Here is a 20,645-nt window from a genome sequence, read left to right on the forward strand (position 1 = left end):
ACTCTAATTTTTCCCTAGTTTTGTTCTCTCTCACTCTAGTTTTGTCTTTTTACCTCAGAACAATAACTTATTGTTCTGAGCTTTTTACAACCTCAATTTTTTTTATTTCCTTGCCAAAATTAAAAAAAACAAAACAAATACAATAGACTAATAAAGGGCTTTTTGGCGGGAAACGGGAACGGGACAGTTGCTTTCTTCATTGAATAATCTAAATAATTAATACGAAGTGGTGTTTTGTGGTTAATGATCGCATTAAGTTCGTCGGAAGATATTCGCGAGTGTTATTATATAGGAGTATTCAATAAACAAAGTGTATCTACCTATTTTCGCTTCGTGCCAAGTAGCCGCTTCATAACTCAAAAGTTTATGCGGACTTTTGAGTTAATTCGTTTGGGATTCGGAGTAGCAGTTTGCTCCGATGGTGGGGGCTTCGGTTTCATCATCATCACCCTTCATCATTTCATTAATCATCAAGAAAAAAATACGTAAGACATGGCTGTATAGGCATAGTTCCCTTTGCCTTACCCTTCGGGGAAAACCAAAACAAAAAAAAATCAGCTCAGCTGTCATGTCAATTGTTGCCTCTCGCTGTCTCGTAAGGATTATCAAATGAGCAGTGTATTGAACAAAATTACGTATTTTCGTAAGTGAGAGTAATATTTCAACTTCTTAATAAAGGCGGATAAGATATATGACAATTATTTCCACCATGTTCAAAGGAGTGGTAAGTATATTAATTTTGTAAACATATTTTTTGCGCCAACTCCAACCTGACAATTCGTTATTATAAAAAAAAAACTATATTCGGTTCCCAATAGGTATTATTTATAGAACGTGACTGTATATTTTCTTTGTTACAAGTAAACTTTTGAATTTTTTGAATTTTTGAATTTGAATTAGGTACTATTGCAAGTTCTGATTTTATATCCCATAGAGACAACTGATAATGAACCGATAGGTAATACCAAAAAAATATATGTACATTAAAACCTTTCTCCAATAAAAACATTAAAAAGTAATACTTTCTAATCTATGTATGTTCAATAGCAAACTGACAAAACATCATTTCAAAATTAGAAAGTCAACAATGTTGTTATAATAAATTAATTTTGTAACCCAAATTATAAATATGAAAACTAAAACAAAAATGTATCATGACTTGCAATAGGTCTTGTTGCCAACCAACTAGAATTACAGTATGCCCAAGAAGGTGTCCTCCTTACAATCCCAGACAACCCCATAGAAGAGGCTCAAAAATGGGCTGTTTCTTTAGATTATTCAAAACTGCTGTAAGTTAATACACATGAACCTATCTTTTATGATACACACAATACAGTGGAATTTTGGGAAATGGTTATACAAGCTGTCTAAACTCAATAGGTATACCACTATAGAGTCCCTGGTTGGTATCTTTCTCTATTTACTCTGATCTCAGGTGTATGTTTAATTGCAGATAATATTTGGTGCTGGAGTGTATACTGGTGTATATGTAGCACAAAATTACCAGGTACAGTAAGTTTTACTTAGTCCAAAAAGTTCATAATTTTGATTGGGGTAAAATAGAAAATGGCAATGGTAAAGAATTTGAAAATGTGGTACGTAAAGCTAACTGTGATAAGATATGGACATTAGACAACATAGTTTGACTTTAGAGTATCTTAATTTCTAGATGGTTTCAATAATTTGTTTCAAATCACACTTATTTGAAATTTGTGGCCAGTGTACATTTTAATTTCTGTTGAAATACTAGATGCTATCTTTAACTTATTTATATTAATTAGTCTTTCTGTTGTATTTTTTTCCACAAATCGCAAATGATTTTTCAAAGGAGGCCATGCTACCATTTTTATGGTCATCCACTCTTTACTAATAAAACCTCATTTACAATTGGCTTAATTGGAAATGTAAAATGGTCCTGGTTCAAATTAAACCTACCAAAGTTTTTATTAATTTGTATTTTTTTGTAACTTGTATGGCCTCTTTTGTGTCACATTTTCATTTAGTGACAAATTAAAAATAATTACTGAATTCTAAAATAAAATGTTCACAAACCAGGATGCGGCTGCTTATATTTGTACGAAAACCACAAACCAATGTGATGAAGTATTGAAAAAGAAAGGGTTAGTTGTTTTTTTTTTTCATATTTATTTTGAACCAGGAACCATATTTTCGAGTTATGTATTTTTTATATTCTTTTTTCATACAATTTTGTTTTTGTATTTTGTCACAAAATAATTATAGTCAATTATTTTTTAGTAATGTACTTCTGCAAGTATTTACTATAGTAATAACCATAGTCTTACCTTTCCAGTTAGACAAAGTGGAAAACCCTAAGGTGCTGATGGAAAAAGTACAAGAATTTATAAAATCTAAAACAGATGGAAAATAGAAACAACAGGATTATAGGAGATGCTGCTTTGTCTATGAAATGACATATACTTGTGTAAATACAATTTATTAGCTCTATACAATGCTATAAATAAAATTAGCAACAAATTGATATTACTTTTATTTAATTCACAGTAAAGATAGTCCACCTCCAATGTGTTCAACTCTCGTCAGAGGTTCTTCAAACGCTAGCCAGTCACTGGAGTGAGTAGGAAGCAATCCCATGCTTTGACATTTATATAGGGCTAGCAATATGTTCACCACATTTCCAATGAAGTAGACAAACTTCTGACCAGCTGCTTGGGTGCCTTCAACCATCTTGAAAGTGCTTTGTGTGGAGAACAGAGCTTTTACTGGCCGAACAATCAGCATACCAACCATCATGATAGGGAATATTGATATGGAGTTACCAGCCATGTACATTATGAACAGGTTCATTGGCACCTGTTTCAGGGGTCCGAGTGCAACATCCCACAATTTCTTGATTAAAAGCAAGTTTGAGTCTGTATCCTTTGATGATTCTGTGTAACTTGAAGCAGCTGATTGACTGTAACCTGGTGGCGATGGTAACTCTGTTGCTAAAGCCCGATTCCTGTAATAAATAATAAAACAGTTAACTTATTGAAGAACTGTCCACCACCACTAAACCACAATATACATCGCATGATTTTTAGGAATTATGCCCGGTTAATCGCTATAGGCTCACCCTATTACATGGGACTTAAACATAGCTGATGAGGAGTGATGTATACACAATTTTATCAGACAGAATATCTTCACTATTAACACCGCACCCTACAAGACATTTCCCACGTCTTTTATTACCTTTGTAGAAAGACGTCATAATTTCAGTATTCTACAACTATTACAAAATAGTCTCAGTATCATCAATTTCCACTAAAACATGGTCACAAGGATTACTTACTTTTGATTGAAGTCCAACGCCCATTTGAACTTTTTGTTTGATTTTAATTGAGACATAATGGATATTTTTCGCTAATATAAACAATAATTATATCAAATCACACAGAAAATTCTACAATTAGCTAATTAATGCAGAACACTCCAATGCAAGGAACACCAATCGACAGATTTTACGACTTTGACAGATAAAAATATTGACAGACAGATGGTACACAACGTATTGTGAGAAAGAGACAGAATACCCACGTCTAAATGATTTCTGAGCTTTGTTATAATTCTTAAGTTTTACTACAATCGTACAATTAAAACACCTTCGCACCCGTAATCCCTAACTGGGTGGGCAGATGTATTTAATCGCCACGATAGTGACAGTTTACCTCATTCATTGCCAATGAGTATTTCACTTTATTATCAGCCTTCACGTTATTTCATATGGTAAAATTCGTAATTATTATACGTATAAGTATTGTAATTTGTTAGGAGTGAACGGTACCTAATTGTGTTGTAAGAAATATTAGTGCCTAGTTAAGCATATTGCTTGTCATATTATTTATTACTTGATAATAATAATAACTTAAAAAGTGCGTAAATATTTTAGCTCGAGTGTGACCAACCACCGCCTCAATGAGCGCAATGAGCGAAGAGAGAACAGTTTAGCGGTATAGGAAGGTGTGTACCAAAGTGCAGAAGCGATGTGCCACAAGGCGGAGCCGAGTAGTGTCAGGTGCCAATACTAGCTTAGGTGATGAACCAGTAACTACATGTACTGCCTTTGCTTAGTTAACCTTTCAGCATCGTCATCAGCGTCGCTCAGTTCCACTGATTCGAAAAGCGCACGCTTTTATGTAGCTGATAATGACAGCTGTCAGAATAATAAATTTTCTCACTTTCACTAGGCTGTACTCTACATTGCTTTCCTGTTGTTGTACCCATCATGGTACAATGAACCACGTAGAAAGTCTTCCCCTCCGCTAAGGAGTAACTGAAATAACAAAATACTTATGACTATAAGAACTCAAGGATAATTTGAGAGGCAAGAAATAAAAGAGTTGAAATGTTAATTAAATTGTGACGCATTAACCGACACAAGAGTTTTGTAAACTGTCTTTAAGTATATACCTACTTAGGTAATTTATGGTACATTGGACACAACTGCACCGTTGATATCTGCAAGATTAAAATTATGATTTGGTCCTTATACCTACGTACCATGAAAACAAATTGTATTGATAGCATTTAAATGGTGCGTCCGATCGAGTCTTTAACGGCGGTAGAACAGTTGGTCTAAACAGGCCAGATTGAAGCAATTCATCTAAAAAGCAATATTGCAATTTGACATTTAAAAGTAAGTGCGAAATAACAACCACAAAATGTCAAAAAGCAATATTGCTTTTTAGATGCATTGATTTCATGTGGCCTTTTTATCCCCTCTGGCAGCTACTTCGCCCCGATTATCAGAAGGAACAGTTGTATTCAAAGATTAATGTAACGTAATAAGTATTTGCTGCTCGCTTCACAAACATTAGACTCGATGTGGCGCGCTGAAAAATATTTCAATATTTGTTTACATACAGTAGGTATGAATAAAATTAAGTTTTAAACACGTTTATAAGTGAGTTTTATTTAAACATGGAAGGGAATTTTCCATGTGAAGAGGCAAAAATAAAAACTTAAGTACTTAATAAGATACGGAATACTGTAGCATGAGATAGAAACAATCCTACTTACCTTAAGTAAAAAATGCTGCGATTAGCCCTCCGGCGATGGAAGTAACAGGGACTTTTTTCTACGTCACTTATTGTGGATTTGCCGCGTACCTATGGTATTTACTAGTTTGGCGGACAAATGCGGAGCCTGGAGGGCTCTCACCCGGTACAAAATTAAAGACATCAGGCTTGAGGGTGCCCAGTTGGCCTCGAACCTCGACTCAGGGTGTCGTGTGAAGGTAATAAACTAGAAGAATTAATCGACCGTGGTGGGCCAATAGCGACAAGCGCTGAGTGAGGGAAATCATTGAACACGCGCGCGGGGTTGGCATCGGGGTCAGTAAGAGGGACAAAAGAAGGTCAATGACCAAAAAATATTTATTACATTACAACTATAAAATTAACAAAAATATTCTTAAACTAGAGATTATGCAGTGCGTGACAGTCCTTCACACAGTTCATTTTCAGCGGACACGGACACGACATTGTCTATTTCTTTTATTTTGTCAGAAACTATGTTCTCCGTGCAAAATACCACTATTCTGCTGCAAGCCTCTCTCAGGATGTCTTCGGGTGCCGTCAGCACGATGCGCATGAAGTTGGGATAATCGAAACACTGAAACGTAATAATTTCCATAAGTACCTATAAAGACGTTGCTTTGCTAAGTACCTACTTACGAATTGTGGTAAACTCCTGCAGTGGATTACCCTACCATTCTCCACGCCTCCTTTATACTCTATTGTTAATCCTTTATACACTATTGTTAATAGGTAGGTCTTGTACGTTTATGGAACGTTAACAATAATGTTACAGAAGGTCTCAGTTACCGAAACCTGATATACTTGAAGAGAAAGTCAAAAAAAAGTAAAACTTCTTAAAAGTACAGTATAACATAGGTAAATAGCCTACTTACGTCCCACTGCTGGGCTCAGGTCTCCCTTCAAATGACCGTAGGGGATATGGAGTACCTATTTTGATACATCACGCTGCTCCAATGCGGATGGTGGGTTATTTGGACTAGTAACTCTGTATAGGTAATATTATAGTTATTAGTTAAGTACACTAACCTGTCCTGGCAAGCAAAACACGGATTGTTCAGACACCATCCGCTCTACAAATTGTAGTTCAGTCTTAAATTGCGGGAATAGCGACATTTTGATCTCAATCATCATGTACATCGCTCCCTGTGGCATGATCGGGCGCAGCCCCGGTGCCCGCCGCAATTCCTCATACGCCAACTTAGCTTGGTTCTGCAAATATCAATAGCATAATATAACATCACCCAATATCAGCGAAGGGATAGCTACCTACTCCTCGCCAGCTATGTTTAAGTTCTGTCTTTCCGTCCCACGTAATAGGGGGCGAGCCTATTGGCATTAAATACGAATATAATTTAATGAAAGTATTTAGATAAAATAACATAAAACCCACCTCAATAAACAGAACGACTTCATCATAAAAACTTTGCGGGGTATTTCTAAGTATAGCCGGCAACGCCCTTTGTATTAATGTGTTAGGACCTAAAATCCTCCCAGCAAAATTAACCAGTCCCTTCCTGATCTCTTGTCCCAGAATGTTGTTCCGATCGTGTACTATCACCCAGCCCATACGCCATCCAGGAACTAAAAACCTCTTCGTCAACCCACTGCATGTGAGCACTGGAACGTCTTTCGACAAGGATGATATTGCTGTAAACTTGTGTCCGGAAAATACGAAGAATTCGTAAATTTCATCAGCTAGAATTGGCACTCGGTTCCTTGCCGCTATGTCCAATATCTCAAGCAAATGTTCTTCACTGTACACAGAGCCACAAGGGTTCGATGGATTAATTACGACTATTAAAGCTGTGTCGTCATCTATTTGACTCTCCAGATCATCTAGATCCACTTTCCATTGTTGGTCCGGCTGTAAAGGTAAACAATATCGTATCGATAAATTAAAACAAGCAATTGTATCGATTAAGGATACGATACGCAGTACGTTGTTCTAAAGAAATAGTGCGTAAATAAGCAATATGCAAATGTTGCTCACTGCGAACTGGAAACTTGTTCTGCTTCTAGAAACGTGTCCTCTCAACATTCAAGCTTTACCTATTTCTTGTTTTCTTTTATTCGTATGAACTATCGAAAATTCTACTGATGACATCAATAATTTAGCATTACATTCGTATAGTTGTGGCATGCGTATGTCAATTATTTTTCAGAATACCTATACGCTTCACTACGAAAACGAGTTTCACATGGCGATATTGCCTTATACTTAGATAATTACGGCACGACAAAGATTCTTAGAGGCTAGAAACTTACCAACAAGTTATAATATTTTATTTCTATTCCTAAACCTTCGGCTAGGGTTTTGTATATCATGAATCCAGGGCGGGGTACTAGCACGTTCTGTCCAGAGTCTGCTAGCACGGCGATGACCATCTCGATGGCGTGCGAGCAGCCGCTGCAAAGGATCACATCTTCTGGTGTTACGTCGCCCTGATGCGCACTATACTCCGCCACGGCCTGCCTCGCCTCCATGTGGCCCAGAGCAGGGCCATAGCCCCTACTCTTCGTCCACTCGATACTCTCACGAACTGCGTCCAAAACTTGCTCTGGAGGATTCAAATTCCCAAATGTCGTCGGATCCCCTGCAAATATTGTCTTGTTATGAAAAAAACCTGTACAGCTCTTTTAAGGAACTCGTAAACATGAGGTGATCATACAGACTATCTATAGGTACATATACGTTCTATATCTCATTATGCTCAGAATTCTTAAATCATGTTATCGTTTTTAATTTGGCGAATTTCGCAAGATTGCGAATTCCCGTTAACCTTGACTTAATAAATAATACAAATGTTCGGTCACTAGATATTTATGTCCAATTCTGGTTATTCAAATTTGCGAACTTATTGAAGATTAATGTGTGCTGTATTTTTCTTTCGGCCATTTTAAACGCGTAGCACTAAACTTACACATATTTTTTTAGCCCCAGGGTGGTACAAAAAGTCTTTATAACATTCTTTTGAAAGTTTATTTTGATTTTTTATTCTTCTCATATTACATTTGACATGACATGCGACAATTTCATCATATTTTTTGCATGTAAGCTTTTCAATAGGTAGGTAGGTACCTGCCTGATTCTTGAATAAATTCATTGGATGTTGTCTTAACTTTCCAAAAACTTCTAGATTAACCTCGATCTATGAATAATTCCACATCACAACACTTGCTACTAACACTAACCTTACTATTTAAAACTTTTCCGTCGATACATATATAATTTGATTCAATCGACTCGTTTTTGACGTAAATAGACTCACCGACTGAAAGTGCGAGAAACGGCTTTTCAGGGTTGGGCTCTACGCGAAGGTTCTCGACTATATTCCTGATCAGATTGTGGGTGTTGCGAGCCAACGCCGAGGCGCGGACTTCCCACTCTTGGCGGTCTCGAGACGGTCGTGACATCGGCACCACACTTACGGAAAATTCTAAGCTCCGTCGGTATTAAAACTTGAATTAAGAATAGTGCTCGCCTTTCGATACGCCTCACTTTTGTATAGGAACTGTAGTGGGCCTGGCTACCAGAGGCTTGAAGTCGCGGAACTGGTTTCAAAATGCAGATGAGATGACGACAGTAGAGCTTGTTTATAAATTCCATCTACTTTACTTGCCTACCATAAAACAATCTCTTAACTTATTCAATATTTAATTTAAATTGAGCCTAAGTCAAGACGCACCTGTTTATATGTAGGTACTTACTTACCTAATTATGGATGGAAGGTTTCAGATAGTTTTTCTTTTTTTTTTCAAATTAAATTACCTGTGGGAAACTGGTATTTGAGTTTATTGCAAGTCATATCGACCATATAGGTACTAACCTATCATTCATGGTCAGCATGCATAACCCCTGCCTGACCATCGTCTCTTATCACCTTGCAATATAGCAGTGATAAATCATTGAACAGCCTACTCGCCTACGTCCTATCACCGACTGGGCGCGAGCGCAACCTCTTCAATCAAACGACAGGGTAGACTGATCGAATAGACCATAATAGTATTATTATTCTAACATTAACAGGAACGTTTTGCCTATGTAGAAATAATAATTCGGCTTTTTGTATAAATTATTTTATCTAAAAAAGACAAAAGCTCTCTTCTGTGGTACAAATTAAGTAGGTATATAGGTAGCTACCTACGCACGTGTTTAGGTACCTATTTGTTCTACACTCTTGTTTTTCTCGTAATGCAGTCAATACAAGTTATATTACCTGTACTTTGAACTTGATTAGGGGAACACAAAACAAACAGTTTCCTATAATGTTATGCCTACCTGTGTAATAGATAGGTATTTAAAGGACCTATGGATACTGCGCCACTGCATATTACTTCACAAATACAAAACATGTTTTGAATCGATTAATTACAAGGAATTCTGCGTAGTAAGTCGATATACTAATTAGGATAATGTTATGCCTGAACAATACTTAAGTAAGAACCTATAATAATTTCTAAAAATTTAAAGTCATGAAAAAAATAAACGGTCTTCAAAATCTGGCTAAAAAGGACATAATAAATAAATAAATAATAAAACATGAACAGCCTATTACGTCCCACTGCTGGGCACAGGCTTCCCCTCAGTCAACCGGAGGGGGTGAATAATGTTTTGTCCGACAAACCTAGACCGTTTTCCAATTTTTTTCAACCCTGATGATAGGTACCTACTTAATTAAAATGTTAAATGACCTCTATTAGTCAAAGCGTAAAATTCATATTTGGTTTTTGCATAAACCGATTTTGATAAAATTTGCACTATTCCCTAAATTGGATAATCATAATTATTTAATCCAATAAAAAAAATATATTGGTGCTCGAACCTCTAACGGCTCCATGTTGCCTACTAATATATGGATAAGGGCTTCCTTTATACAAAAGACATCAACGCGTTCGTTATTTTTTTTTGATGAATTTGCACGATTCCTTAAACTATGCGATACTTAGTCCAATAAATTCAATAAAATATAATTATAAATACATACATTTAGCACATTGCTCATATCATATCACAGACTAGTAAGAGATACTACGTGCTCATATGCGCAAATGTCAATTGCAATAGGTATTGATTTTTAGGGTTCCGTAGCCTAATGGCAAAAAACGGAACCCTTATAGATTGTCATTGTCATGTCTGTCCGTCCGTCCGTCCGTATGTTACAGCCACTTTTCTCCGAAACTATAATAGCTATACTGTTGAAACTATGTGTATTCTGTGAACAGCATTAAGATTTTTACGCAATTATAGAAAAAAAAGTAATAAATTTTGGGGGTCCCCATACATAGAACTGAAACTTCAAAAAAATAATTTCATCAAACCCATACGTGTGTGGTATCTATGGATAGGTCTTCCAAAATGGTATTGAGGTTTCTAATATAATTTTTTTCTAAACTGAATAGTTTGCGCGAGAGACACTTCCAAAGTGGTAAAATGTCCCCCCCCCCCCCCTGTAACTTCTAAAATAAGAGGAGGATAAAACTAAAAAAAATATATGATGTAGATTAGCATGCAAACTACCAACGAAAATTGGTTTGAACCAGATCTAGTAAGTAGTTTTTTTTTTAATACATCATAAATCGTAAACCGTAATTTACTTTTATATTATGTTACTTGTTGTTACGGAACCCTTCATGGGCGAGTTCGACTCGCACTTGGCCGCTTTTTAGTTGAACTGCTTTCTAGCCATAGGGGCGGCTAAACTGCACGCGACAACAAACACTTCAGGACCCCGATACCGACCACGCCGGCATGGTCGACAATTTCCCTGATTCAGCACTTCTCGCTATCGACCCACTAGGGTCCATTAATTATTTCAAATACCTACATATAAGCCTCTCAGACGATGCCGAGCCGAGGTTCGCGCCCAACTAGGCACCATCTGGCCTGCTCACCTGTTTTAAATTTTGTACTGAGTGAAAGCCCTCAGCGCTTCCCATTCATCCGGCCAAATAGCGAATAATGCTATTTGCGACAAATCTAAAATAAATTACGTTAAAAAAAAGCCTTTTTTTATCTCTGACGACATTTTCTATACTGCTTTGTAGCCAGTGCAGTGTGTAGTGTACTTCCTCTGATAGATGAAAGGGGCTCTTATTCAGTACCTAGTGAGACAATCGTAATTCCATGCATATTTCCGACCATCGCATCATTCACAACGAGTGTAAAATGTTTAAATCGTCAATCCGCCTGTCCATGAAACCAAGCCTCGCAATTATCTAATTGCAAACTTTTTATTTTATGTTTTAGGAACAAATACGCAACATCATGGTGTAAGGTACAACGGTATTCAACCACGACTACGTAGGGGTGAATAGGTAGATATGCATAAAATATTAAACGAATAGAATAATTCCATGATACGAAAAATCAACCCCTATGAACCTTTGCTATGAACCGATTAGTGTTGCTGTTGTTTTATAAAATTATGTCAGTCAACTGTCAATTGACTGTCAACAATAGAATAATGGCAACACTAATCCTAACCTTATTCACGTTTTTAGGCACTGACTTTCAAAACGAAATAAATATTATTATATAAATAATGCTTTTTACAAAGAAAACGTTTAGAACTGTAACGTTCTTAAGACCTTTAGCTACAAAAGCAACTGCTAATGAGAATGCATTGGACTATTGCGCTAATATAGTAAGGTAAATTGGCAGCAAAAATATACATTATTTTGAATGTTTCCAAATATTATTTTATACAATCTCTTGTAGCGAAGTTTTGTCTTACATCTTCTGGTACTTCGTCTTCATTTTACAGATAGACAGCACGACTATGAGAATTTTTTGGCAACGCTTTTAATGACCAAAGCGATTCGATCTCCGGCACTTGTGGTGCGAGCGTTCAATGTGGAAATCTCACGAATACAAGATCAAACCTCCGACCCACAGACTGCAGCATTTCGCCTCCAGTTCTGGCAAGACATTTTGAAGAAAATTTTCGTAAAAGAGCAAGTTTTTCAGAATATACCTGCAAACCCTATAGCTCAAGAGTTATTCAAGGTAGTAAAAATGTGTAAAAATCTGTCTTAAATGTTTGTTCTGGAAATATTTAGTCCGAATATTCCATTTTGTTTTGTTTTCAGGTTTCCTCTGCCTACAGTCTATCCAAAAGACACTTAGAAAAGCTCATTACATCTAGGAGAGATTTGCTTCAAACAAAACTCTTTCGTAACTTAGAAGATATAGAGAAATATGCAGATGACAGTGTGTCTTCAATATACTATTTATTATTAAGTGTTGCTAATATTGCTAATGTACATGCAGATCATGCAGCATCACATTTAGGCAAAGCACAAGGCCTTGCTAATATTCTTAGGTAATTACGCCTAATATCTGAATCTTACACATTTACATTGTTATGAATTTTATATTAAAAGTATGTTGTAATATTTTAGATCTGTTCATGTTGCCAATCACCACAAAACAGTTTTTCTGCCAATGGATATTCTAATGAAAAACAAAGTTAGTCAAGAAATGGTTCTGAGAGGTGTTAACACTGATGATATGAAGAATGTTGCTTTTGAAGTAGCTAGCAGAGCTAACAGCCATTTAGAAAAGGTAACTTTTGTTATCAATTGTTTTATCACTTACCTACTTTTGACTACAGAATGGTTGTCATAAATTCTACTCTTTTTCAGGCTAGGAATATATCTGTACCAAAATTGGCCAACCAAATATTTTTACCTGCAATAGCTGTAGACTCCTATTTGAAAAAACTACAGAAGAATGACTTCAATGTGTTTGACAAGCAATTACAACAAACCAACGCTCTTTTACCATTCAGTTTATATTTTAAGAGAGTTTTAAATAAATATTAATTTATTTTATTAAGGCTTATGGCCTTTCCTATAGCTATTTAGTTGAGATTATTTACTGTAAATATGAAAACAAACAATCAAAGAAAAGTAAAATGGACTTGTCTTGCCTATTGTAATGTGAACAGGAAACATGGCTTGGACTTGAAATAAAAACATCCACTTAGGAAATTGCACTGTTTACTCTCAAGCTTATTCATGCAAATAAATACTCTTAACTATTTGAGATTCAAGCAACATTTCATTTGGCAACCTGAGTACCTAAATGTACCTTAATCAACACCTATTGATAAGCTATAAGCAATATCATTCCTACTAACAAATTACATTTAATGTAAATAATACATAAACTGAAATTTTACAGTGTACTTATTGCATTCTAGGCTTCTAGCTTTTCTAATACGCATAAAAATTAAGATAATTTATACCTATTACTTTATTAGTATGTTGAAATCTCAATGTGTTCATTACCTTATTAACATGTCCAGTTCAAACTACATTTTGAATTCAACAATTGAGATTGGTATCAAAAATAGATATTGCATACAGTTAAGCTATTACCTAACAAAGAAGCTGACAGTTTCTCTAAAATTGATCATATTATAAGGACTTTAAAACTTCTTTGCTAAGTGACCCAAATTATGCAATTTTGAATATATAATCATAACTTTGGTAAAGAACATTCCAAAATCTTTGGTTCCAGTCAATTCTGTAATAATAATGTGATGTGCAAATATTTAAATAATGACATTTTTGAATTAGATATTAACAGCCATTGCTTTAGAAAGTGATAGAAATAAGTACAGAACCCTGTGAAAAATGAGCGAAGTTATAAATATAATAAATATTGTGTCAACTGTAATTCCAGAGTGTAGGTATTCAAAGAATAATCATTATTGTCACTTCAATGTAAAGGACAGCTTGTTACAGTGAATAGCCCCATAGCATGGCATGGCTACACAAATATTTCATGCTTTGTGATAAATGAACCAACCATATTGGCTATGTGTTGTATAAACCAATTCTATTGGCTCAATTATCATGTTCTCCAATAAGTAACAATAACATTCTCCCAATGCTTAGCTCAGAAATTGTTTATGGAATATGTCTTAACACTGCATTAATTTTCTTACTGCATCTTAACATTATAGGAATCATTTAACATTTCATTACCTTGATAAAAACACAGCCAATTAAAAAATAATGTTCACCTTAATTTGGAATGTAAAAGTTAAAAAGATAAATAAATTTAATTTAAAATATTAGATACTTAAGTCTAAGATAAAAAAGCTAATGTAAGTACTAATAATTCATCACAATGAGTTTGCTGCATAAAAAGCTACCATTACTTGTAAATTGATTCATTCAGAAGGTGTTAAGTCTTTTTCTGGTTCTCCTTCAGCCAAAATTTGCTGTAAGAGATCATAAATAGGTTCAAAGGCCTTACGGCAAGCTGCATTGGTAGGTGTGAGGTAGTCATGCATGTCATGATGGCTAATAGTTCCATCATTTTGTATGAAACCCTTGTCTATAGAAACCAATTCCACTTTATTCATGTTAGAGACCTTTTCCTTCAAAAGTTGATTGATTTTTGAATTCTTTTCTCTTAAAGCGTTAGGATGCTGTCCACGTGGGAGTAGACTCTGAAAAATTAAGAAATTAAATTAATTAAACTGGGTGGGTACATTAGAAATTAAAAAAATTATGTTGCAAACATCATCATCAGGTCTCGAAATACTTTGATTTGTCAAACAAACAAAGTAACATAAATGAAATATTCAATACTTACAGGTAATACTATGTAAGCACTTGGGTGTTTTTCCCTGATAGTTCTAACTATTTCTAGGATACCTTCACAGACTTGCTCGGCAGTATGTTCAACATTGTTGGTGCCAACATGCACCACTATCACCTGCAAAAACCAGTTACAGTAAGTTAGTATTTATTAATACGCACCATAAGATTTACAATATCATGATCATTCAATTTGTACTTACTTTTGCATCTACATGATCCAGTTCTCCATTTTTAATACGCCACAAAACATTTTGTGTTTGGTCTTTGTGAATGCTAAAGTTAAGGCAATGGAGTGGAGAAAACCACTGATTCCATACTTCAGTGTGTTCTAGTGCTTGTAATATCGAGTCTCCTATGAATATAACATCAGCATCTTTGCCTTTGGCATCAGACAAAAATCTGTTATGCTGAAACACAAAAAAATATATTGCTAATGGTTTTGTAAAATGGTTCACTGAGATAGACATTGTAACAATAATATGCAGATTAAAGAACCACGTAGATTCAGTACGGTCGAGAAGGAAATTGTTAACATTGAAAACTTACAATGCTGTTCCATCTGCCATCACCTTCACAGTCTATTTGAGGAGCAGGCACAGAACAAGGATTCATAGTTACGTACAATAGTAAATTCGTAACGTTTTATCAATTCTAAGCATCAACAATAAATTCGGCAAAAAGTGCCTGATAATTCCTTGATAAATTGTTCGCCCGATTGGAATAAATTACAGATTAAAAATGGCGGTTTCCATATACTTGTCAGCAAAGTCCTGTCAAGAATGAACTGAAGAGTGAATGACTCGAAGGCAGTGTTGCCGACAGTAATTTGCTAAAATCCCCAAACGCATTGTCGAAATTCCCCACGTTTGGGGAAAGAAAAATGATAATTCCCCACAGAAATAAAACAACCAAAAATGTAGGTAAAGTTCGGTCTCTGTGAGAATGCACTAGTGTCACATTCACTGTAAAGTTCTTTTTAATATCTATATTTTCTAATTATAGTTTTCGTTACGTTGAAGAGCAAATACCATCATTTTTTATTTTTTTACAGAAATTAAAAAATGTATTTTTTCCCGCTAGGTAGAGCTACTTGAAAGCTAAATTCTGCCGGTAGGTCGCGACATATTCCATGTGATTTTTATTTCTGCCACTAGGCGGCGATAATAGATAATACTTAACGTTAAATTCACCGCAAGTTTCCGTCAAATTTTACTCTCCAGATTCTGCTGGTAAACTTGACGTCAAAATACGCCAGTAGTTGGACGGCAACTTGACCATTATTTTGACGTCAACTTACGGAATAAAGGGCTATCAGGGAAATCAATCAAGACTAGCAGAAATTTGATGTTAAATATCGCGTATTTGTGTTCATACTTAAAATCCCCGCATTTTCCCCGAATTGAAGCTCTCCCCACACATTCCCCAATCAGCTTTGCTTTCCCCGCAGTTTGGGGAATTCCCCACAGATCGGCAACACTGCTCGAAGGTCTTTTTTAGTAGCAATTTAGTAGGCACGCAGCAGCACGCAGACAAAAATCTGTCAACTTGTCAATGTCAAGTCAACTCAAAAGTCGAACGAAGTCCAATAAATTTCAGGAAAAAATCTTATCAAAATTTTCAATAAACAAGTTTTTCGAAATGTAAGAAGTCTTAATCACTTATAAACAATTTGGACTTTAAAATTAGGAAAATATATTTTATTATATACATATCTATCATACAAACAAATATTATAATGGTAGACACTTGTGATGAAATAACCTCTCTTGAGAGTAGACATAGAAAAGAGAAGAAAGAGTTGCAGGCACAAATCCAAGCGCTAAAGAAGACTGCTAAAAATGATAAGACTAAAAAGAAGGAGCTCACTGCTGAGATCGCGCGGTTAGAGACTGAACAAGAGATACGTCACAAACAAGAACTCCAAGATCTCGAAGCCACACCAAAAGGGTCTGCTCCAGATAATTTAGACGACGAAATTGAAAAACTTGATAACGAAGTCCCAAAATTAAAAATTTCTAAAGCTCAAAAACGTCGAGACAAGAAACAACAGCAAGAGAAAGACAGGGAGGAGCAGATTAAAATACAAGAAAAAGAAAATGTTAATGGGCCGAGAAATGTTGAAGTACAAGCAATTACTGAGAAGTTAAAGAAAAAGAACTTAAAATTATTCCCCATACCATCTGATGGTGATTGCCTATATAAAGCTGTAGCACATCAATTAGATATTAATAGACATCAAACACATACCGTAGATGAACTTAGGAAAAATGTGGCTATGTATATAAGAAGCCACAAGGACGATTTTATACCTTTCATGTCTCATCCTGATACAAGTGAAATGCTTGATGATGGGCAGTTTGAAGAGTATTGTGATAAAATAACTGGCACCAAGGTCTGGGGTGGGCAGTTAGAAATTAGAGCCTTGTCCAATTCTTTGAAATGCCCCATTAGTGTGATTCAAGCAACTGGACCAGATAGTATTGAGCAGGGGATGGAGTTTGACGGTCCTCCATTGATAATAACTTACCATAGACACATGTATAGCTTAGGAGAACATTATAATTCAACTTGTGCTAAAGTGGATGGTGAAGAGAACTAAGATAATAAAACAACTAATTACTCTTATAATACCTGCATTGTAAGTACATATTGGTCTGCATTTACTCTGTGTAAAGTTTATTTAAAATATAAGCAATTTAAACGTCTTTTTTGTCTATTTAATTTAATCCAATAACAACACATTTTTTCAGGAAATGTAAATAATTTATTCATCAAACAAATGAGTTAGTAGAATACAATAGAAGTCATCTAGAACAGGGGGATTCACACAATGTTAGTTGATGTACTGGTTATGCACCATTTTGTACAGGGGGATTTCCTGCACTTTCCTCTTCAGTATTATGCTTGTTGGGATCATCAGGTTTCATTGCTGGGAACAGCAGCACCTCCTAGAGAGAAAAGAAAATTAATTAAAGTACTATTATCATTCAATGAAGCCAATAACAGAAAAAATATAGCAAGTAGAATGGTTGCAAATAGTTTAAACAAGATGTTTTTTTACCTTAATATTGTTAGAGTCTGTGAGGAACATGGTGAGGCGATCAATGCCCATACCCCACCCACCAGTTGGTGGTAGACCATACTCAAGAGCAGTGCAGAATGCTTCATCAGTTGGTGGGGTCTCATCATCACCAGCTGCTCTGTTCTTAGCTTGCTCCTCAAATCTCTCCCTCTGAGTAGCAGGGTCATTCAACTCTGTGTAAGCATTACAGACTTCTTTCTTCATAACAAAGAGTTCAAACCTAGAAAAAGTTACAAAATTGCTTATTATGGCACCAAAAACACAAGTGACTAGTTGCACTTGTTTTAATGTCTAACTATATATTGTCATTGTGTTGTTGTAAGTTTGTGCAATAATAAAGATTATTATTATTACAGATGATATAAATAATACATGAAATTATTATAAATGTATACCTCTCTGTCAGCCCAGGGGTATCTCTGTGATACTTAGCTAGGGGGCTCATCAGTTGTGGGTGATCAGTGATAAATGTTGGGTTAATACATTTCTCTTCAAGGAACTCTCCCACCAACTTATCAAGAAGCCTGGCTGTTGTTCGTGGGGGTGGACATTCAACCTGCAAGGCGCAACAGTTGCATCAATTTCATAATGCATTTATCAAGTTTGCAATGACCTTTGCACTTGCAATGTATTGTTTTAATAAGAATAATTATCTTCAATGCTATCTTTAAGTACCTATTATTTTCGCTTATCAGAAGTGTATTATAGTATTTTAATTAATGAAAACAAAAAGAAAACTGCCTGCTATGGCATGCATGTGGTGTGTGCATTAATTGATCAAGTACCAACAGACATAATACAGAAAATATGTTGTCTCCTGAATGTACCTATCTACCCAAGAATATCTACAGGAATTTGTATATACTATAATGTAATTTTATAAATAAATGTACTTTACCTCATATTTTTCACATAGTTTGCTGAGAAGAGCATTGGCTTCAGGTGTGTCCAGCTTGTCACTAGGAGGTAGTTTGATGTTCAGTGCTTTCTCCAAGGAAGCAATCATAGGCATTCTTGCAAATGGAGGAGTGAAGTCAATTTCAACCTCTTCACCTTCAGGCCCATCTGGGTGGTACTTAATCTGAAAATTGTGGGAACAAAATAAAACTAGAATGTATCACTGCATAGAATTCATTACCAAGTTCAAGTGATGTGCATGCAATTTACTAAACTGAGAGAAAATTAATTTGATTTTTTTTTTGATTGAAAATTGAACTTTTATTTTTGTTCCGTCTAATTTAGAATACAGTTTAAGGAGTATAAATTATTTACCTTGTAAGTACCATGAATACTTTTCACCATTCCAGATACCATTGTTTCAGTGATGGTCATGACATCATGGTAATCCGCATAGGCCATATAGAACTCACATGTAGTGAATTCAGGGTTATGAGTCAGATCAATTCCTTCATTCCTGAATTGTCTGCCAATTTCATAGACTCTGTCTAGACCACCAACAACCAGCATTTTGTGGTAGAGCTCCGGTGCTATCCGCATATACAAGTCCATGTTCAACTCATTGTGATGTGTTATAAAAGGCTTAGCTGTCGCTCCTCCTGCTATCATGTTCATCATTGGTGTCTCAACTTCCAAGAAACCCAGGTTGTCCAAGAAACGTCTTACATATGCTATGATTCTTGCTCTTATGTAGAAGGTTTGCCTTACCTGTAAATTTAGAAAAGGAAGTAAAAATATTAAAGTTTAATTATTTGTGTAAAACAGAGGAGTTATATCAAATAATATGATTTATTACCTTATCATTCAAAATGAGATCTAAATATCTCTTCCTAAACCTAGTCTCTTTATCCTTAAGTCCAAAGTGAAGATGAGGGAGCATGTGGAGGCATGGAGAAAGCAGCTTAATGGTCTTTGGTATGATGGAGAGCTCTCCCTTCTTGGTCTTGCCAGGGTGACCCACACAGCCTATAATGTCTCCTCTCCTTAACTTATCAGTATCAGTGGCAAACTGCTCTTCTGATTTATACATTTTGGCATTTGCCATCACCTGTAATTGAAAAATTAATAAGTAACTAACATATGGTTGGGATAGTGATGATTAAAGAAAGAAAGAGACATTTATTATTTCGGGCCACCGACACGGATTACTAATGTATGTTAGCACATACCTGAATTTTGACACCTTCAGCTCTCAGATCATAAAATATGAGCTTAGCTCCAGATTCTCTGATAGAGTGCACCCTACCAGCCACAGATAATGTCACATTTTCCAGAGTATCTCCACTATTTAAATTATTGTACTTTTCGATGAATTCTTCCAGCGAGATCGTAACTTTGAATTTGTGAGGGTAAGGATGGTCTTCCTTGGGCCCATTTTTGAGAGCTGCTACTGCGGCAGTTCGTAATTTATAATACTCATTCGGACTGATTTCCTCCTCTGCTACCTTAGCAGTCTTCTTCTCCGCCGTACTAGCTGGTTGTGCTGCGGCTTTTTCAGCTTTCTCCTTGAGTTTCTGTTCGGCTTTTAGTCGCCGTTTTAACTCACTAAAACCAACATAAAACGTTAAATTGAAGCAGATACAGCACATTATGAATGAATTAAGAAACACAACGAACCGTTTACTTATTGCAGTTGAGAAATTTGTTAATCTGTTGATACAATATGGTTTGCTGACTGCACCAGCCAAGGCACTAAAAGTTCTGTAGGCGATCATCATTTTATGTGTGTTTATTATCACAGATACTCACTTCTTCGACAACTTTTCACCGGCCGCGTCTGCCATGACGAGTAATACAAGTTTTAGATATTTTAGCTAATAACGTGGAAGTTTAAACAATATAACCTCAAGTCCTCAACTTTACTATATGACAATGACACGTTAATGAACGAATGGGTGAATGAATGACCAGAGACAATATTTTAAGGG

The 20,645-nt window shown here is 35.7% G+C and overlaps 6 protein-coding genes across 13 annotated transcripts; 2 read left to right on the plus strand and 4 right to left on the minus strand.

The window, feature by feature from the left end:
• Nucleotides 1-544: 544 nt before the first annotated feature.
• Nucleotides 545-13,114, plus strand: LOC126369693 (NADH dehydrogenase (ubiquinone) complex I, assembly factor 6). Of its 7 annotated transcripts, none has more exons than XM_050014269.1 (7): nt 545-724; nt 1,454-1,507; nt 11,308-11,375; nt 11,825-12,066; nt 12,150-12,382; nt 12,462-12,624; nt 12,705-13,114. In XM_050014269.1, the coding sequence occupies exons 4-7, from the start codon at nt 11,866-11,868 to the stop codon at nt 12,882-12,884; spliced, it is 777 nt and encodes a 258-aa protein (XP_049870226.1). In that variant the 5' UTR covers nt 545-724; nt 1,454-1,507; nt 11,308-11,375; nt 11,825-11,865; the 3' UTR covers nt 12,885-13,114. The 7 variants fall into 7 exon arrangements, 6 of the variants coding, with proteins under 6 accessions (XP_049870226.1, XP_049870234.1, XP_049870251.1 ...); XM_050014277.1 differs by having other exon boundaries at nt 11,829-12,066; XM_050014294.1 differs by lacking the exons at nt 545-724; nt 1,454-1,507 and adding an exon at nt 8,648-8,756.
• LOC126369874 (ER membrane protein complex subunit 4) lies at nt 2,439-3,499 on the minus strand. Its single transcript, XM_050014472.1, has 2 exons — nt 3,314-3,499; nt 2,439-2,980 (listed from the first exon to the last, which is right to left on the minus strand). Exons 1-2 carry the CDS (start codon nt 3,367-3,369, stop codon nt 2,518-2,520), a joined length of 519 nt encoding a protein of 172 aa, XP_049870429.1. The 5' UTR covers nt 3,370-3,499; the 3' UTR covers nt 2,439-2,517.
• LOC126369534 (tyrosine aminotransferase) lies at nt 5,379-8,579 on the minus strand. Its single transcript, XM_050014022.1, has 5 exons — nt 8,330-8,579; nt 7,326-7,654; nt 6,451-6,924; nt 6,087-6,269; nt 5,379-5,634 (listed from the first exon to the last, which is right to left on the minus strand). The coding sequence occupies exons 1-5, from the start codon at nt 8,472-8,474 to the stop codon at nt 5,446-5,448; spliced, it is 1,320 nt and encodes a 439-aa protein (XP_049869979.1). The 5' UTR covers nt 8,475-8,579; the 3' UTR covers nt 5,379-5,445.
• On the minus strand, nt 13,045-15,435 carry LOC126369861 (platelet-activating factor acetylhydrolase IB subunit beta homolog). Its single transcript, XM_050014445.1, has 4 exons — nt 15,225-15,435; nt 14,879-15,085; nt 14,671-14,793; nt 13,045-14,524 (listed from the first exon to the last, which is right to left on the minus strand). Exons 1-4 carry the CDS (start codon nt 15,288-15,290, stop codon nt 14,243-14,245), a joined length of 678 nt encoding a protein of 225 aa, XP_049870402.1. The 5' UTR covers nt 15,291-15,435; the 3' UTR covers nt 13,045-14,242.
• Nucleotides 15,436-16,230: 795 nt separating this feature from the next.
• Nucleotides 16,231-17,383, plus strand: LOC126369779 (deubiquitinase OTUD6B). The gene has a single exon (XM_050014346.1). The coding sequence runs from the start codon at nt 16,414-16,416 to the stop codon at nt 17,275-17,277; it is 864 nt and encodes a 287-aa protein (XP_049870303.1). The 5' UTR covers nt 16,231-16,413; the 3' UTR covers nt 17,278-17,383.
• A 36-nt stretch (nt 17,384-17,419) lies between these two features.
• On the minus strand, nt 17,420-20,596 carry LOC126369423 (lysine--tRNA ligase). 2 transcript variants are annotated; one of them, XM_050013846.1, is made up of 8 exons: nt 20,467-20,596; nt 19,887-20,262; nt 19,514-19,765; nt 19,033-19,425; nt 18,659-18,841; nt 18,156-18,316; nt 17,740-17,980; nt 17,420-17,626 (listed from the first exon to the last, which is right to left on the minus strand). In XM_050013846.1, the coding sequence occupies exons 1-8, from the start codon at nt 20,499-20,501 to the stop codon at nt 17,528-17,530; spliced, it is 1,740 nt and encodes a 579-aa protein (XP_049869803.1). In that variant the 5' UTR covers nt 20,502-20,596; the 3' UTR covers nt 17,420-17,527. The 2 variants fall into 2 exon arrangements, with proteins under 2 accessions (XP_049869803.1, XP_049869794.1); XM_050013837.1 differs by having other exon boundaries at nt 20,335-20,473.
• Nucleotides 20,597-20,645: the final 49 nt, after the last annotated feature.

Source organism: Pectinophora gossypiella, chromosome 1 (genome assembly GCF_024362695.1).
Source record: "Pectinophora gossypiella chromosome 1, ilPecGoss1.1, whole genome shotgun sequence".
In the NCBI taxonomy this organism is placed as follows: Eukaryota; Metazoa; Arthropoda; class Insecta; order Lepidoptera; family Gelechiidae; genus Pectinophora; species Pectinophora gossypiella.

Excerpts from the sequence above, each read along its gene's own strand:
- LOC126369874 (XM_050014472.1), bottom strand. The coding sequence starts at position 3,369 with ATGTCTCAATTAAAATCAAACAAAAAGTTCAAATGGGCGTTGGACTTC. Across the intron at positions 2,981-3,313 it reads GCGTTGGACTTCAATCAAAA|GAATCGGGCTTTAGCAACAG; the intron begins GTAAGTAATCCT and ends TATTTATTACAG.
- LOC126369534 (XM_050014022.1), bottom strand. The coding sequence starts at position 8,474 with ATGTCACGACCGTCTCGAGACCGCCAAGAGTGGGAAGTCCGCGCCTCG. Across the intron at positions 6,925-7,325 it reads TAAAATATTATAACTTGTTG|CCGGACCAACAATGGAAAGT; the intron begins GTAAGTTTCTAG and ends TTACCTTTACAG. Across the intron at positions 6,270-6,450 it reads AAGTCGTTCTGTTTATTGAG|AACCAAGCTAAGTTGGCGTA; the intron begins GTGGGTTTTATG and ends TGATATTTGCAG.
- LOC126369693 (XM_050014261.1), top strand. The coding sequence starts at position 11,603 with ATGCTTTTTACAAAGAAAACGTTTAGAACTGTAACGTTCTTAAGACCT. Across the intron at positions 12,067-12,149 it reads TAGCTCAAGAGTTATTCAAG|GTTTCCTCTGCCTACAGTCT; the intron begins GTAGTAAAAATG and ends TTTTGTTTTCAG. Across the intron at positions 12,383-12,461 it reads GGCCTTGCTAATATTCTTAG|ATCTGTTCATGTTGCCAATC; the intron begins GTAATTACGCCT and ends GTAATATTTTAG.
- LOC126369861 (XM_050014445.1), bottom strand. The coding sequence starts at position 15,290 with ATGAATCCTTGTTCTGTGCCTGCTCCTCAAATAGACTGTGAAGGTGAT. Across the intron at positions 15,086-15,224 it reads ATGGCAGATGGAACAGCATT|CATAACAGATTTTTGTCTGA; the intron begins GTAAGTTTTCAA and ends TTTGTGTTTCAG. Across the intron at positions 14,794-14,878 it reads TGGATCATGTAGATGCAAAA|GTGATAGTGGTGCATGTTGG; the intron begins GTAAGTACAAAT and ends TGGTTTTTGCAG.
- LOC126369779 (XM_050014346.1), top strand. The coding sequence starts at position 16,414 with ATGGTAGACACTTGTGATGAAATAACCTCTCTTGAGAGTAGACATAGA.
- LOC126369423 (XM_050013837.1), bottom strand. The coding sequence starts at position 20,435 with ATGATGATCGCCTACAGAACTTTTAGTGCCTTGGCTGGTGCAGTCAGC. Across the intron at positions 18,842-19,032 it reads GTATTCATGGTACTTACAAG|ATTAAGTACCACCCAGATGG; the intron begins GTAAATAATTTA and ends CACAATTTTCAG. Across the intron at positions 17,627-17,739 it reads CAGACTCTAACAATATTAAG|GAGGTGCTGCTGTTCCCAGC; the intron begins GTAAAAAAACAT and ends TTTTCTCTCTAG.